Below are 14625 nucleotides of genomic sequence, written 5' to 3' on the forward strand. Positions count from 1 at the left end.
CGGGGGGAACAGCGAAGCGCCTCCCCCCCACTGCGAAGCAAGCTGCGAGACCAGGTAAGTGACTTTCGTGCACTCCTAGTGATAGGCTATGCAACTATCTACGCAAATTCAAACGCATAGCCTATCACGAGAAAATACAGGGACGCAAACGGCATTGCAGACGCCATTTGCATCTGGAGCATTTCCTCTTTCTGCCCAGCAGCGGTACAGATGGCAATGTCGGCTGTATCGCTGGTGGAAAGAAGCTGGCCGGTGGCTCTGCGGAGTCAATGTGGAGTGGACCCAGCCAGTGAGGATTCCAGGGGGGGGGAATGGATCACCTCCCCCCCCCAGCAGACCCCACCGTGGACACAAGGTAAGGGATTTGTACATCCCTACATACTGCTGCATTCACACCTGAATTCAGCTTCTGGATTTTTATTTTTATTAGAATTTTAATACAAGCTTCCTATCACGAAAGAGATCCCGAAGGCAGCTAACAATGAAGTTTTAAATGTAACAAAATATTATATGATAAAAATCAATCAAAACACAATTTTAAAAAGGCAGCACAAAAGCGGCAAAAATAATGGTGGTATAAGGGCATGAAATGCAATTCAGTTTAAGCCAAAGGCCCAATGAAACAAGATTAGTTCCACAATGCAATGATACACATGTCTGCTCAGAAGTGAGAATACTGAGTTCAGTTGGACTTACCCCAGTTAAGTGTGTATAGTAGTGCAGCCTTAATCTGACATCTGAATGCCATTAGGGAAGGGCCAAATGGGCCTCAAAGGCTAAGGAGTTCTATTAGCAGGGTGCCACAACAAAGTAAGTCCCATTTCCCCAACAGCTGCACTTTAGCCAGCAATGTGACACCGTGTATGACCTCCATTGACAATCACAGCAGATGAGTAGGTTCATGTGTGTGTTGCCCCGGCTGTGGGCTTCGACCTCTTAATTTAGAGGTGCCAAGATAGTGATAGTAATAAATCAGATCCAGGTTTACTTACAAGGAGTACTTTATTGAGTAATGTACAGCACACAGGGGTATCCAATGGTTGGATCAGACAGTTTCTCTGAACACAGAGCCATGGGGTACAATGGGTTTTATACCATACATGTCAGCAATGAGGCAGCATGACAGCAGCAAGCGCCACCTAGTGTTCATTCCCAACATAGACTAACAACACTTGGTTCTCAGCACAGCCACCTGCAGCTTTAAGACAAACAAACTTCACTTCCCAGGTAGAGTGCTTGATAACTTTCTCACTCATTAGTATGGAATGTGCTGAGGCCGCTATCAGCCTTTTAACTCATCTCATATGCTCAGAGGCTCACTAGCAAGGGAATTGCATCAATAATGAACTTAGGCAAGCACTATGGATCTCTAGGCTCCTCTAACACTACAGGTGACTTGATTACGCTCCTAGGGCGAATGCATTCCACCCTCAGATGATCAAAGGACGATAGCAGTCTACGCATCACAATCTCTTCTTACCCAAAGGGCCAGATCATCTTTGCCCTGCCATTTGACCACTAGGGGGTTGGCATCTACTTGAATGTATACTTTGAAATGCGACAGCCATATAAGCAAGCACACAAAGCTATAAAGCTGCCAATAACAGTCAGAATTATTGCAGCAATACAATGTGGAAGAAGATACTTTGTTTGATTTGGCAACAACAACAACATCCCAAATCTAAGACAGGTGTTACTCTATTATTAGGATTTTACATAAGTGTCACATTGCACAAAGGTTGTTATTCAAGGTGATAATGTTCTTTAAAAATCATATATAAGAAACTTAAGTTAGTTATGTTAGATGTTAACTTTAACCAAATCAAACTAGTCTTGGAGCTAACTTTGGCAATTATTGCTAATATTCAATAGGACAGGAAAATATTATTCTTCAGCAGGGACTGAGTTCTCATTTTAGGTGTGCTAGAAAGGGTAACCATTAATTCCTCAGTGTTACCTTTGTCCCATGGTGAGCTTTATTTGATGTGACAATTATTCTATGCTAGGGACTTCTTATGACTCCTGGCTTGCTTTATTTTTTCTCCTCCCACTCCTAGGTGGCAGTTGAAACACGAGCAGTAATAGCATGGATGGAAAAAAATCCATTTGTGCTTGGGGGCAACTTACAAGGAGGAGAACTTGTTGTTGCCTATCCATACGATATGGTCCGATCGACATGGAAAACCCAGGAGCATACACCTACCCCAGATGATCATGTTTTTAGGTGGCTGGCATATTCCTATGCCTCTACTCACCGACTAATGACAGATGCTCGGAGAAGAGTATGCCACACAGAGGACTTCCAGAAGGAAGATGGAACTGTAAATGGAGCTTCGTGGCATACCGTTGCAGGAAGTAAGTGCCTATTTTTTATTAAAACAAAACAAAAAAAACAAAACACAAAACTTTCTAAAAGGTCATACTTGTTATTTTGCTCTAACACCTTAACTGTGAATTGAATGGCTGTCATCTACCTACGCAGCATGGAGACAATGCTTTAATGATTCTGTCCATTTGCATTTTGCAAGATGTCCCTAGACTGATGCAGAGCTGTCAGATTTTCATCATCGAGATCTTGTTTTCTGTTGGTGGCTTCCACGGCTGTACATGCCAGTCTGCTTTTTACAGAGCAATGGACTTAAATAATCCCGGGCACAGGTTAAATAGAGCAGGGGCTATACATCAATTCAAACCACCGGTGCTTGATATGAATCTAAAGGGCTTAGTTTGAAAAGACAGCTCTGTGAACAACTGAAGTATTGCAACAGCAAGAAAGGCTTTCCATGGGTCAAAAATGGGCAGGAGGAAGGATGAGAAACAGAAGTATCATGGAGTGCTGGAATGGTTTTCAGCCATTGCAAAAGTTCTTATCTTGCACCTCAGTTCCATGAGCAATGGGGCAGACGATCAAATGGGCCCAGCTCTGACAAATAGGTCCAGCTCCGGTTTGCTTAAGGGACCTGAAGCCATTGCCTCGGCAGGCACGCCATTGCAATAGGGATGTACGAAAGGCACTTACCTTTTGCGGATTATGCTGATGGTGGGGGGGAGGCGCTCCATCCCTCCCCCCGGAATCCTGGACGGGGGGGAAGCGCTCCGTTCCTCCCCCCCCCGGAATCCTGGCCGGCTGGCTGTGCTCTGCAGGGATTCTGCGGAGCCGCCGGCTGGCTCCGCCAGCAGCCGGACATCCGGCCGCTGGCTAGCAGGGATGCAAATGGCGGCGGCCATAGCTGCCGCTGTTTGCGTCCCTGCAGTCAGCCATGATAAGCTACATAAATGTTTACGTAGCCTATCATGGCTGACTTAAAAAAACCCAATAACAACGCACGTACGCTAATGCGCCGCCATTTGCGTTCCTTATTTTGGCACGTCTTAGTCTACGTCAAGATTTACGTAGACTAAGATGGCGAAAATAAGGGGAACGTAAATAGCGTAGCGGACGTAGCAATGTAATTGTTCTCTGATTGTGGTGCACTGGTTTGTGAGAGTTGCGATAGTGAATAGATAGCCCTGCTCTGTGGTGGTGGGGATTGCACTAAAGGTGTTGAAAGCATTAAAGGATGTAAAAAATACATAAAAATCTCTGCCAAACCTCCCTTCTTAAAACCTGGGAATAGCTACAAAGCCATGCAGCTCCCACCTGCATATACACTTGTCTGTGCTGTATGTACATATATATTGAAAGAGAAATATATAATAAATAAAGACTGTTGGATAATAACCACATTGTGATTCTGGAAGGCATTCAGATAGTTTGGGATACTGGCCAGGAGGGGAATGAAGAGAATTTTGCTGCTGCTGTCTTATATTTAAAGGTCTTTCCACCCTTGTACTCTTCTTAGTATCCTTTTGGGTATTCATTAACCACAGTTGATCTCACTGTCTCAGTCAGTCGCATCCAACTCCCTTTCTCCTATGTAAGAGCAACAGAGAGAAGAGACATTCTGCTTTGGCCTACAGATCAATTTGGAATCCATTTAGGGGCACATTATACTACTAATAGGCCTCAGCAGATATTGATGTATGTAAAGTGGACTACTTGGACTGGACAAGCACTCCACGGATCTCAAATCTTCTCCTTTAATCGTTGCTTGTGATGAATCTCAATACAATTAATCTCAGTAAAAACAAAACAAAGCTATCAAAAACCCTCAAGTGAACGTTGTGTGCCTACACAGATCCAGTTTGCATGTCATGGCTAGGTAGTTATGAATGGACAGGATGGATCAAATGTGCTGGCTTCCGCCTGCCCCTTCTCGTTGAGTTAAACAACCCATCCCTGGATAGTTAGGTTTTTAAATTCTTTTTATTTGCAATAATAACAACAAACAAACCCCCAAAATCCTCGGGGACTCTCAGGCTACAAAGGAAAACAGCTACTCCACACAATTACGAATATCAATAGAGGAGCCAAGTGGGAATCAGAGACATTGCTGGCAGTTTGAACAAGAACTTGTGGGCCAGAATAACTTAGTGGGGAGTGGCCCTCCCTTACACTTGTGTCCCCCTACGTAGGGTCTCACACATAGCCAATCGGGTGGAACATCTGAGGTCTGCCTCTAATTTTCCCGCTTCGCTCTGTGCCAAACTCTAGCATTCTTCAGGTCACACCCCACACTCTCCTCCTCTTCCAAGACCTGGGTTCTCATGGGGGAGGAAAGGGGGGGCTTCCAGTAGAGCCATCTGTGAGCGAAGTTCCTGAGAAGAACACCTATCCATATCTGAGCTCACTAGGGAGGAAACCTCCCCCAGTTCTGGCTGTTCCCCTTCTGAGTCTGAACTGCTAACTATCTCCACATGCTCAGAATCATTCCTGTCAATGTTAATATAAGCAGTTCATAAATCTAAATAAAAATTCACACAGCTCTGATAGTTGTAGGAGATACACTCAAAAATAGCAAGAGCTGTAGGATCTTCAGTAGGGGGTGTACCAAATACTCACACCATTCCGATCCGGGCGTCTGCAGGGGGAGGGAGGCGATCTGTCCTTCCCCCCAGAATCCCGCCTGGCCAGCTCCGCTCTGTGGCAAGTCCGCGGAGCCACTGGCCAGGGCCGCCTGCAGCCAGACTCCCGTCCGCTGCGGGGTTGCGGCCGCAAATGGCATCCGGCATAGGGGACGCCATTTGCGTCCCTGCTCTTTGCTGTGATAGGCTACATAAATATTTACGTAGCCAATCATGGCCAAGGGCAGGGACACAAATGGCATCTGCTACGCCTGACGCCATTTTGTTCTGCAGCCCGGCAGCAGGAGTGATCAGGCATTGAGAACTAGCTTATTTATTCATGCGTCATTTACAACAGCCCATGGTTTAACAAACTGTGGGTTGTTGTGGCATGCAAACTGGTCACAGAATTGATAGCCTTCATACCATCTCTTCTTGTGCAATATAATAAAGATAGAAATCCTGTGAATACATTTCATAAATGAAAACATTTGCAAGGTTCTTTTGTTGGCCTATTTTGTTGTTAATGTAAAAGAAGCACTTTCACTGAATAAACAGTATACAACTTGGAAGCTAATTTTATAATGTTTGCACTGGATGACACAAAGTTAATCTTGGCCTGGATATAAAGATTTGGATGCCAGTGTGCAAAATGTCTTTTTTTCAATCTGCATTGACCTTTCAAACTCAGGAAGTGGAGAAAGTTTTATATGTTTATATCACAATATTAAAATAAAAATAACAACTTTTGAAAAAGTGTGCCCAAGTGTCCTAATTTTTGCATACACTGTACATTTTAAATGCAGAATTGACTGCCTGATCATTGAATTTATGACATTAATTTTTTTAAGTGCTGTATAAACTTGATTATGAATTGATCCAATAGACCCAAGTTGCTTTCCAGTAACAGTGAAGAATTGGCTTTAACCACAATGCTAAGTACTAACTGATTTCTTTAATAGCAATTATTACTTTGGATGTGGTTCATCCAATTGGTTTTATTGCTGAACTGTACTCTGAGTTATTTTTAGCAATCTGCTATCTAGTGCTGTAACAAATTTTGGATCATTTTGCAATGAAAGTTCTGAAATATTGGTTCTAGTTTACCCCTTTGCATCAGGAATAATCTGAGATTAATGAAATTTCATAATTTCATTATGAGAAATAAAATAGCTGAAAGAGATCTCAATTACATAAAATGGAATTAGCTAAAGGGTGTTAATTGAATGAGAGCAGCTTTCGCACAGCATGTGCTTAATAAATATCTGAATCTATTACTCCTGTAGAATTCCTCCTACGTTAACCCATGGTCCGCTCATAAATAAAATGTATCCAAAGGACATTGAAAATCTGCTGCCTTCCTTTCTCTTATTGTGAGTAGTTTTTGTTCAAGTCTATGTCTTGGGCTAGCAATATTAAATTCTCCAGAACCAATGAGCCAATATTTGCAAGGCATGGTGTCAGGTGAAAGTGTTTCTGTTTACAAGAGGTGAAATCTAGTCCTACTTGTATGCTCATGAAGCATACCAGTCATATCATGTCGCCTGAGAAATGCAGGGGACGGACAAGGACATTATTCCTACGAAGAGCAATTTGGACCTGCAGCAGATCTAAGCCTACGCTAGGGATGGTGGAGAATTTCTCCCCGAATCTTTGGGGGGCCGAGTGCCAATGCATTCGGCCCCCCGAAATCGGCGGTGAAATTCTCCGCCACTCCCCTCCACCCCCGGGATGGGACTTACCTTTGGTGAATGTCCCTTCCGGCGGCGGGTCCCGGTGGAGGTTCATTGGCCTTTCGTCGGGGGCGGGGGTGGCAGCCGGTCTTCCGACCGGCTGCCACCGCCACCATTACAAAGTGTAAAAAAAAAAAAACAACCTGTGATAGGCTACGTAACGATTAACGTAAGCTATCACGGCTAGATTTCCAAAGTCAGCCATGATAGGCTACGTAAATCGTTACGTAGCCTATCACGGGTGACTTTGAAAAAAAAAAAGCGTGTACGCAAATGGCGGCACCCTATGGGCGCTGCCATTTGCGTTCCTTATTTGGTCCCGGTAGTCTACGTAAAGATTTACGTAGACTACGCTGTAGTCTACGTAAATCTTTACGTAGACTACCGGGACAAAATAAGGAACGCAAATGGCGGCGCCCATAGGGCGCCGCCATTTGCATACGCGCTTTTTTTTTCAAAGTCACCCGTGATAGGCTATGTAACGAGTTACGTAGCCTATCACCGCTGACTTTGGAAATCTAGCCGTGATAGGGTACGTTAATCGTTACGTAGCCTATCACGGGGTTTTGTTTTTGTTTTACACTTTGTTTCGTGGCCAGGGAGACGGGGCGCTTCTCCCCAGCCTGAATTTCAGCCGGGCGAGGCGGGACGCCTCCCCCCCTCGCCTGAATTTCAGGGGGAGAAGCGAAGCGCCTCCCCCCCACCACAAAGCCAAGCTGCGAAAAGGTAAGTGACTTTCATACATCCCTGGCCTACGCCACCAGCGCTAAGTATCAGAGCAGCGTGAAGTGGACAGAAGAAGGACAGTGGGTTATATCCAACATTACACTAGCTGAAGTGAAAAATGACAAGAGTTGCAGTTGTTCTGCTAGTAGTTGCTAGTGCAAGAAATACCTAGGCTAATGAAATTGTAACGAGTTGTGGAATGCCTTGGGGAATGAACTGTGGAACAGCTTGTGCAAGTTGCTAGTGCAAGAAGCAGAGTTCCCCACTTACAGGGGAGGCAAAATGTGTGTGTGTGTGTGTGTGAGGGGGGACAGTGCAGGTCTGGCAGCTGGGGTGAAAGCGGGTTGGAGAAGTGGCTGTTTCACTGCCGTGACAGTGTCTTCGGGGAGTGTGGGGGCCTGCTGACCCAATCAGAGTGCCAGTTGGCTTGATAGGGCAGAGCCAAAATGCAGACCAGAGGGGAAACTTTCCCTGTTGTTCTCACTCTGGTCTGCCTTATTTATTTATTTATTTATTTATTTATTTATTTATTTATTTACAATATTTGTATACCATTCCATATCTAAAACAAATTTCAGCGTGGTGAACGCAAAAGATAAAACAGTAAAAGAATAAAAAGATTAATATACCACCAATAAAATCATGTTTATTTAAAATAGGGGTGGACGAATGTCCCTTACCTGTCCTCGAAGGACGTTCGCGGTGGGGGAGAGGCGCTTCGCTGCTCCCCCCGTGAAGTTCAGGCCGGGGGGGAGGCTTCCCGCCTCGCCCCAGCCGAAATTCAGGCCGGGAAGGAGGCTTCCCGCCTCGCCCGGCCGCAAACGCGAAAGTTTTTTTTTTTTAAAAAAACGCCCCCTTATAGGCTACGTGACGATTAACGTAGCCTATCACAGCTAGATCTGCAAAGTCAGCCGTGATAGGCTACGTCAATCGTCACGTAGCCTATAGGGGTGGACGAAAGTCACTTACCTTTTCTCGAAGCTTGTTCGCGGTGGGGGGGAGGCGCTTCGCTGCTCCCCCCATGAAGTTCAGGCCGGGTGGGGGAGGCTTCCCGCCTCGCCCGGCCGAAATTCAGGCCGGGGAGGAGGCTTCCCGCCTCGCCCAGCCGCGAACGCGAAACTTAAAAAAAAAAAAAAGCCCCCTGATAAGCTACGTGACGATTCACGTAGCCTATCACGGCTAGATCTGCAAAGTCAGCCGTGATAGGCTACGTCAATCGTCACGTAGCCTATCACAGGTGACTTTAAAAAAAAAAGCGCGTACGCTAATGGCGGCCCCCATAGGGAGCCGCCATTCCCCTTCCTTATTTAGTTGCTGTAGTCTACGTAAATGTTTACGTAGACTACGGCGAAAATAAGGGCAATGCTATTTGCGTTGCCCTTATTTTCGCCGTAGTCTGCGTAAACATTTACGTAGACCACAGCGACCAAATAAGGAAGGGGAATGGCGGCTCCCTATGGGGGCCGCCATTATCTGTACACACTTTTTTTTTTTTTTAAGTCACCCGTGATAGGCTACGTGACGATTGACGTAGCCTATCACGGCTGACTTTGCAAATCTAGCCGTGATAGGCTACGTGAATTGTCACGTAGCCTATAGGGATGGCGGAGAATTTCTCCCCGAAACTTCGGGGGGCCGAGCGCCAACGTGTTCGGCCCCCCGAACAAGTTTCGGGGAGAAATCCTCCGCCCCCCCGCCCCCCCCCCCCGGGACGGGACTTACCTTCCCTGAATGTCCCTCCCGGCGGCGGGTCCAGCTGGCGGTTCGTCCGGTGTTCGAGCGGGGCGGGAGCGGCAGCCGGTCTTTTGACCGGCTGCCGCCCCCGCCATTGCAATGAAAGAAAAAAAAAAACACGTCCCCTGATAGGCCACGTGACGATTCACGTAGCCTATCACGGCAAGATTTGCAAAGTCAGCCGTGATAGGCTACGTGAATCGTCACGTAGCCTATCACGGGTGACTTTAAAAAAAAAAAAAAAAGTATGTACGGATAATGGCGGCCCCCATAGGGAGCCGCCATTCCCGTTCCTTATTTGGTCGCTGTAGTCTACGTCAATGTTTACGTAGACTACGGCGAAAATAAGGGCAACGCTATTTGCGTTGCCCTTATTTTCGCCGTAGTCTACGTAAACATTGACGTAGACTACAGCAACTAAATAAGGAACGCAAATGGCGGCTCCCTATGGGGGCCGCCATTCGCGTACGCGCTTTTTTTTTTTTTTTAAAGTCACCCGTGATAGGCTACGTGACGATTCACGTAGCCTATCACGGCTGACTTTCCAGATCTAGCCGTGATAGGCTACGTGAATCATCATGTAGCCTATCAGGGGACTTTTTTTTTTTTTTTACTTTCGTGTTCGCGGCCGGGCGAGGCGGGAAGCCTCCTCCCCGGCCTGAATTTCGGCCGGGCGAGGCGGGAAGCCTCCCCCCCCAGCCTGAATTTCGGCCGGGCGAGGTGGGAAGCCTCCCCCCCCGGCCTGAACTTCGCGGGGGGAGCAGCGAAGCGCTCCCCCCCACCGCAAAAAAGCTGCGAGAAAAGGTAAGTGACTTTCGTTCACCCCTAGTAGCCTATCAGGGGACTTTTTTTTTTTTCTTTTATTGCAATGTCGGCGGCGGCAGCTGGTCAAAAGACCGGCTGCTGCTCCCGCCACGCTCGAACACCCGCCGAACCGCCGGCCGGACCCGCCGCCGGGAGGGACATTCGGCGAAGGTAAGTCCCGTCCCGGGGGGGGGTGCGGGGGGCAGGGGGGTGCGGAGGATTTCTCCCCGAAACTTGTTCGGGGAGAAATTCTCCGCCAACCCTAATTTAAAAACAGAATGCCAATTGAAACTGTGACTGTTAAATTAAGGAATGCCTCCTGGAGCAGTGCTGTTTTCAGGCAGGACCAGAAACATCATAGTGTTGGTGCCTGCTTGACCTCCAGAGGAGCGAGTTCCAAAGAGAGGGGGCCACCACACTGAAGGCTGTTCTCCTGGTGGACTCCAATCGGGCCATAGGCCCACGTGGAACCACCAAGAGCAAGCCCTCTGATAACCTCAGTGACTGGGCAGGTTGATAAGGGAGAAGGTGCTGTCTCAGGTATCAAGGTCCCAAGTTGTTAGGGCTTTGTACACCAGTACTGAAACCTTAAACCTGGCCTGGTAGTGGATAGGCAGCCAGTGCAGTTTCCTCAGCAAAGGGGCACCTGGAAAGGGGCAGCTCCCGACATGCCTCTATAAGCAGACCTCTGCCGCAGCTGTGACATTGCCATCACCAACTTCCCTGCCCATCCCCTCCTGGTAGCAATAGGTCTTGCAGTGGACAGAAGTTGGTCACCAGTAATTGGGGTTGGGAAGGAATTTTGCTTCCAGTTGTCAAATATAATGCAGTGCTTTTGCCTACCTCATTGCAAAATTAGTTCTGTTGATCTGTACTGTAGGAAAACTCTCGGGGATACTGTAATGAATAGTTCTATGTCACAACTATGTAGGCCTGATGGCATTGGGTTGGATCCATTTGTGAGAAAGAGTGGTGTTGGGCTCCCCCATAGGGCTCTCCTTAAGGGATCTTGGGGATGTTGCACCAAGACCAGCCCAGCATGGGACCTGCCAGCTTGCCACATCTAGGGTGGTGAAAAAGGGGTTCATGTTAGTGGTCTGCACCATAGTGAGCCCCAGACCCTGCCATCCAACACCAACACTGGTGTATAAGCCAGGAGTAGGGAATCAGTCAGCAGGCGGGCTGCCTGATGACAGGATCCACACCCTATGCCTCCACCAATTCTATTCAAGCCAAAACCAATAGTGACCTTCCCTTTGTCTTCTTTTGTCACCCAGACCCAACTAGGTACCACCCCGCACAAATACCTAGCCTAAAGAAATAGTAATGTGGAATGCCTTGTGGTAATGTGGGATAGGTTGCACCAGTTGCTAGTGCAAGAAATACCTAGCCTAATGAAATTGTAATGAGTTGTGGAATGCCTTGTGCAATGTCTTGTGCACTGGTTTAGATTTGGGTTTGGCACTGGATTTGACACATGTGCAGGAATGAAAACACCATTTCTGCAAACACTAGAAACACTGTGCTAGTGGAGAGACACCATTGGATTCAACCCAGTGTCTGAATAATGCCATACCTACATAGATACTGTTGTTCCATTACTGGGAGATCTTTCTTGAGAAGCTTGGCCACAAATTCCACTAGTTCACAAAGATCAGAGGTCTAATGAGCTGTATGCACTTCAGACTGTGGGTAGGGCAATTATATTTCTGCATACTTGCTTGTGTAAAAACACCTCACCTTGTAGGTAGAAAATGAGAACAGAAGGGAGCATAGTGGACTAGAACTGTTATCCCTGATGTGGGATAACACATTTTTTCAAAAAAGACATCTCTCATCATCATCCTAAAGTGGTATAGTATACACTTATCACCTGATAATCCTGCCACCTCATTCTGCTGTATGTGTAGTGCAAGAACAATCAATGGAGTAGTGAGAGGTGGGGGAGACAAATACAAATACCTTTTTGCTACATTCCCCAGAACATGCCTTCCAATGGCACCCCATTTCAGAACTACTGTCAAGGTTCCCCTTATGACCTGCTGAGCAACTCCTTAAGGATCTCTTGTCTCCTTAAGTCAGAGTCAGAGTCAGAGTCCCACCTTCCTTTGAAATTTCCCCTTCCCAATAATGTGAGGTTTAGGCTGTAGACATGGGGTGACTGACACTTTAGACACTTGGGGTTTAACCACAACAGTTTACTGGTAAATTTAAAGCGAGCAATCACAACGATAGATATTTACACAATAGAGCTGAGTGATACAAAAGGCCTGAAAAGAAAAGTTGCAAAACTCAAGTTTCTTTACTCTAGCTGCACATAGGGCCGATGTACACTTAATGGGTTTTTTCACTTCCAATGAGGTTTCACCGCTTGTCTTTCACACTATGCAGTATCGGCTAGGGATGGCGGAGAATTTCTCCCCGAAACTTCGGGGGGCCGAGCACCAACGTATTCGGCCCCTCGAACAAGTTTCGGGGGGAGAAATCCTCCGCACCCCCCTGCCCCCCGCACCCCCCCCGGGACGGGACTTACCTTCCCTGAATGTCCCTCCCGGCGGCGGGTCCGGCTGGCGGTTCGTCGGGTGTTCGAGCGGGGTGGGAGCGGCAGCCGGTCTTTCGACCGGCTGCCACCCCCGCCATTGCAATAAAAGAAAAAAAAAAGTCCCCTGATAGGCTACGTGACGATTCATGTAGCCTATCACGGCTAGATTTGCAAAGTCAGCCATGATAGGCTACATCAATCGTCACGTAGCCTATCACGGGTGACTTAAAAAAAAAGGAAAAAAAAGTGTGTACGGATAATGGCGGCCCCCACAGGGAGCCGCCATTCCCGTTCCTTATTTGGTCGCTGTAGTCTACGTAAATGTTTACGTAGACTACGGCGAAAATAAGGGCAACGCTAAACATTACGTAAACATTTACATAGACTACAGCAACTAAATAAGGAACATGAATGGCGGCTCCCTATGGGGGCCGCCATTCGCGTACGCGCTTTTTTTTTTTTTTAAAGTCACCTGTGATAGGCTACGTGACGATTCACGTAGCCTATCATGGCTGATTTTGCAGATCTAGCCGTGATAGGCTACATGAATCGTCACGTAGCCTATCAGGGGGCGTTTTTTTGTTTTTGTTTTTACTTTCGCGTTCGCGGCCGGGCGAGGCGGCAAGCCTCCTCCCCGGCCTGAATTTCGGCCAGGCGAGGCGGGAAGCCTCCCCCTCGGCCTGAATTTCGGCCGGGCGAGGCGGGAAGCCTCCCCCCCTGGCCTGAACTTCGCGGGGGGAGCAGCGAAGCGCTCCCCCCCACCGCGAACAAGCTGCGAGAAAAGGTAAGTGACTTTCGTCCACCCCTAGTATCGGCCTTGAACTGGAACTGGAATTTCCCACTTCTGTGCTCCCGCTTTCAATATCCTGATATCCCGGTGTTTCCGATTAACGTGCTCTGATTTTCTGCCTTTGCTACCATACCTGGTCGTAGTCCCCTCCCCTGCCTGTCCATATACGGTGGTGTTTGTATTTCCCTCCTGTCCAATCACAGCTCTCAATGGCCCCATGTCATCTTCTGGCTACTGATCGCATAGCTTCCTCACAACTCAGTGTTTCTTCAGCAACAAGCAAAGGGCCAGATGTGTGCGTGCTTGTCTGATCTCGGAAGCTAAGCAGGGTAGGGATGGCGGAGAATTTCTCCACGAATCTCTGGGAGGCCGAATGCCAATGCATTCAGCCCCCCGAAATTGGTGGGGAAATGCCTCCCCCAGGATGGGACTTACTGTGGCCGAATGTCCCTCTCGGCGCCGGGTCCCGGCGGCGTTTCGGCGGCATTTCGTCGGGGACGGCGGCCGGTCTCCTGACCGGCTGCTGCCGCTGCCATTGCAAAAAAAAAAAGTAAAGTAAAGTAAAAAAAAAACACCCGTGATAGGCTACGTAACGATTTACATAGCCTATCACGGCTAGATTTCCAAAGTCAGCTGTGATAGCCTATGTAAATCGTCACATAGCCTATCATGGGTGACTTTGGAAAAAAAAAGTGCATACGCAAATGGTGGCGGTCCATGGGCGCCGCCATTTGCGTTCCTTATTTTGGCACGTCTAGTCTACGTAAACATTTACGTAGACTACGGCGAAAATAAGTGAACGCTATTTGCGTTGCCCTTATTTTCGTTGTAGTCTACGTAAATCTTTACGTAGACTAGACGTGTCAAAATAAGGAAAGCAAATGGCGGTCCCCATGGGAGCCGCCATTTGCGTACGCACTTTTTTTTTTTTTCAAAGTCTCCCGTGATAGGCTACGTTACGATTTACATAGCCAATCATGGCTGACTTTGGAAATCTAGCCGTGATAGGCTACATAAATCATTACGTAGCCTATCTAGGGATGGACGAAAATCCCTTACCTGTCCTCGAAGCTTGCTTCGCGGTGGGGGGGAGGAGCTTCGGTTCTCCCCCCGAAGTTCATGCGAGGGGGGGAGGCGCCCTGCCTCGCCCAGCCGAAATTCAGGCCAGGGGGGGAGGCGCCCCATCCCTCGCCGGCGAAATTCAGGCCGGGTAGAAGTGCCCCGTCTACCCGGCCGCGAAAAAAAAGGTAAACAAAAAACAAAAAAAACCACCCCCGTGATAGGCTACGTAACAATTTACATAGCCTATCATGGCTAGATTTCCAATGTCAGCCATGATAGGCTACATAAAT

General features: G+C 47.7%; 1 protein-coding gene across 1 annotated transcript in view; it reads left to right on the top strand.

Annotated features, from left to right (window-relative positions):
- CPXM2 (carboxypeptidase X, M14 family member 2) overlaps positions 1–14625 on the top strand; it is a 147992-nt gene that overhangs the window by 110799 nt on the left and 22568 nt on the right. The window contains exon 11 of the mRNA XM_084845970.1: positions 2058–2355. Within this exon, the coding sequence (XP_084702096.1) occupies positions 2058–2355 (298 nt within the window). The remainder of the gene's footprint in view (positions 1–2057; positions 2356–14625) is intronic.

Source organism: Heloderma suspectum, chromosome 3, assembly GCF_057233095.1.
Source record: "Heloderma suspectum isolate Gila_16-S chromosome 3, 16-S_ref, whole genome shotgun sequence".
In the NCBI taxonomy this organism is placed as follows: Eukaryota; Metazoa; Chordata; class Lepidosauria; order Squamata; family Helodermatidae; genus Heloderma; species Heloderma suspectum.